The sequence below is a fragment of the Lactuca sativa genome, chromosome 5, assembly GCF_002870075.4.
Source record: "Lactuca sativa cultivar Salinas chromosome 5, Lsat_Salinas_v11, whole genome shotgun sequence".
In the NCBI taxonomy this organism is placed as follows: Eukaryota; Viridiplantae; Streptophyta; class Magnoliopsida; order Asterales; family Asteraceae; genus Lactuca; species Lactuca sativa.
This window is the reverse complement of record NC_056627.2, coordinates 319840689-319843287: the sequence shown is the minus strand read 5'-3', so window position 1 is coordinate 319843287 and position 2599 is coordinate 319840689. Positions and strand designations below refer to the sequence as shown.

The 2599-nt window shown below is 37.4% G+C and overlaps 1 protein-coding gene across 1 annotated transcript; it reads left to right on the top strand.

Annotated features, from left to right (window-relative positions):
- The first annotated feature begins 665 nt into the window (after positions 1-665).
- Positions 666-2375, top strand: LOC111890672 (uncharacterized). Its single transcript, XM_023886773.3, has one exon. It carries the CDS (start codon positions 1129-1131, stop codon positions 1960-1962), a length of 834 nt encoding a protein of 277 aa, XP_023742541.1. The 5' UTR covers positions 666-1128; the 3' UTR covers positions 1963-2375.
- Positions 2376-2599: the final 224 nt, after the last annotated feature.

The window sequence follows — 2599 nt, the reverse complement described above, 5'->3', positions numbered from 1 at the left end:
AAGCAAAGAAAACTAAAATAAATTGCCATTCAATGTTTTTTGCTATGTATATAAGAGATGTGGAGTCTCGATTTGGAGAGAGACGATGAAGAGTGGGACTGTGGGAGCCGGGAGGTACACTCTTGGTTACAAGACTGCCCTTTAAGTTCCTCATATAAGAGCTCCAAATGATGATTTAAAATTTTAATCCACTTGTTTTTGTGTTTCTTTGAATCAGATCAATCATGTCTATTTTCATAGCATTTATATTGATATTTAGAATTGATTTTGAGTGTAGTTATATGAGTAACGATTGGTCTTGTAGGGATGTCATCACAAAATTGATTGATGACAGTCGAAGAAGGACGTACCAGAGGTCCCAACTCATCCCGAAAATCGGATACACTTCAATATCCGCTAATTAATAATTGTGTGTGTTTTGAACCAAAATAAGTTTAAGGACTACTTGTGTATTAAAAACACAATCAAGTGTATACATAAAGACGGGAGTATAGTTGCTTACCGTCCAAAGTTATCAACCTTATTATAATGTTGCCCATTTTGAATTGGCATTTATTAATTTGCCTAAGACCTGAAATTAAGGTATGCATTGCTAGTAATTTTAATATTTACTATTATAATGTTTAACAAAATACGCTTTTCTTTTTCTTTTTACGATAGTCGTGTGACTATGAGTATCTGTGTCATTTTTGTCCTTCCATCATTCCTTTTTGGGTACTTTTATTTTATTTTTCCCTTGTATGCACATCCTACCTTTGAATACGACAATAAAAAAACACACAAGTTTAGAGTATGGAGGAGAGTAACGAGGTAGAAATGTATCAATTCCAGATAACTTTTGTGTTTAATTATTAAGTGGGGTACCGGAACTGTGTCAGTGTTGAAGGGGAAGCAAAATCCCAAAAAAGTTGCTACACTAAACAGCCAAGCATCAAGCACCCACCACCTCACCTTCGACAACCCTCCTTTTGTTAATTAGCAACAAATTTGTCACATCTCTTTACTTAGCAGCTCCTCTCTTCCCCAAAAGATTCTTCATGTTCCTTTCGCTTCCCTGAAACTAAGATATAGACTGCCCACCTCCCTTCGGCCTCTATTCCTCTCGTTCGTTTTGGCACTCGATCAGTAATGGATCAATCAAGATATTGGATCCAGAAGGAAAGAACTTGTTTGAATTCGCATGTGTTATCATCGTTTGGTGATTCTTGGGAAGAACAAGCATTCGCAGAAGACGCAGCCGGGCCACTCGGAGGATGTATATGGCCTCCAAGATCTTATACTTGCAGTTTCTGTAGAAGAGAATTTCGGTCAGCACAAGCTCTTGGTGGTCACATGAACGTTCATCGAAGAGATAGGGCTAGACTCAAGCAAAGTCCAAATAACAACCAAATTCTTGAACCTAATACATCTTTGGGTAGATGTACGTTACAAAACCCTAATGAGATCTGTAACCCTAATTTTGACTTGGACAATGCTCTCTTTTCGTCATCTTCTCTAAGACCATCTACAGATTCCATTCTCCGCCCTTTCACCTGCTCTTTCGTTCAACAACAGCAAACGAGTACACCCATATTGTCATGGTCCAAGTTCGATCCTCAGAAAAGATTCCATATAGCCGATATGGGAAACCAAGCAGAGAAGGGTTTTACAAAAGTTATCGAGTCGAATACCACCAGTTCCAAGAAGAATACTCGTCATGAGATTGAGGTTCATTTCGCTGCTAACTTAAATCCACGCGTTAGAGGAAGATGTGACACACCTATCTGCAGTGACAAGAGTGATCAGGACGATGGTTTGATCTTCAAGAGAAGGCGAATACACGAGGATGTACAGTTTCTCTTTCCAAAAACTAGTAACTCGATAAATTGTGATGCAGGTGAATCCATGGTGTCTCTTAAAAATAGCCCGAACTCTACTTTAGAGAATTTGGATCTTGAGCTACGACTAGGTGATCGGCCTTAATCAGGTCAACCGTGCAAAAAACTGTGTTTTTAATGCTGTTATACTGCTTCTTCCTTCCTTTCCTTTAACGTTTAGTCCATCTGATTAAAGCTTTGAGGGCAAGTCTTCTTCGTTGAGTATACCATGACAAGCAATGGGAGTGTAACAAAAGAATACATGTAATTTACATGAACGTTGATTAATAGATTGAAGTTTTTGTATTGTATTAGCATCACCGATTAAATGAATAGTGTTTGTTATATAAACCAGTAGCAGCCACTCGTTCTAACCGAGTATCATGAATCACTAATGGTGAGTTCATAAGTTGTTGCTAACGAAGAGTCTCTTTTCCTTTGTTGTTGTCTTAATTATCTCCCACAATATAACCATGTAATTACCTTCTGAAAATTATATATACGCAGACATTTCTTTGTTCTTAATCTTAATCATACCGATTCAAGTAGGACATGGACGAAAAAGCTATGGTCGTCCATTTCCAATCTCGTTATTTTCTTGGTTCCATAACTTGATCGTAGAAGAAAATAAGATGCAAGGAGAAACAAAGATGAGATTCACTACTGATAATAAAAAGAACAAAAAATTAAAATGGTATACACATATATGGGACCCAAACGTTCTAGAGACTCGATTATAGAAC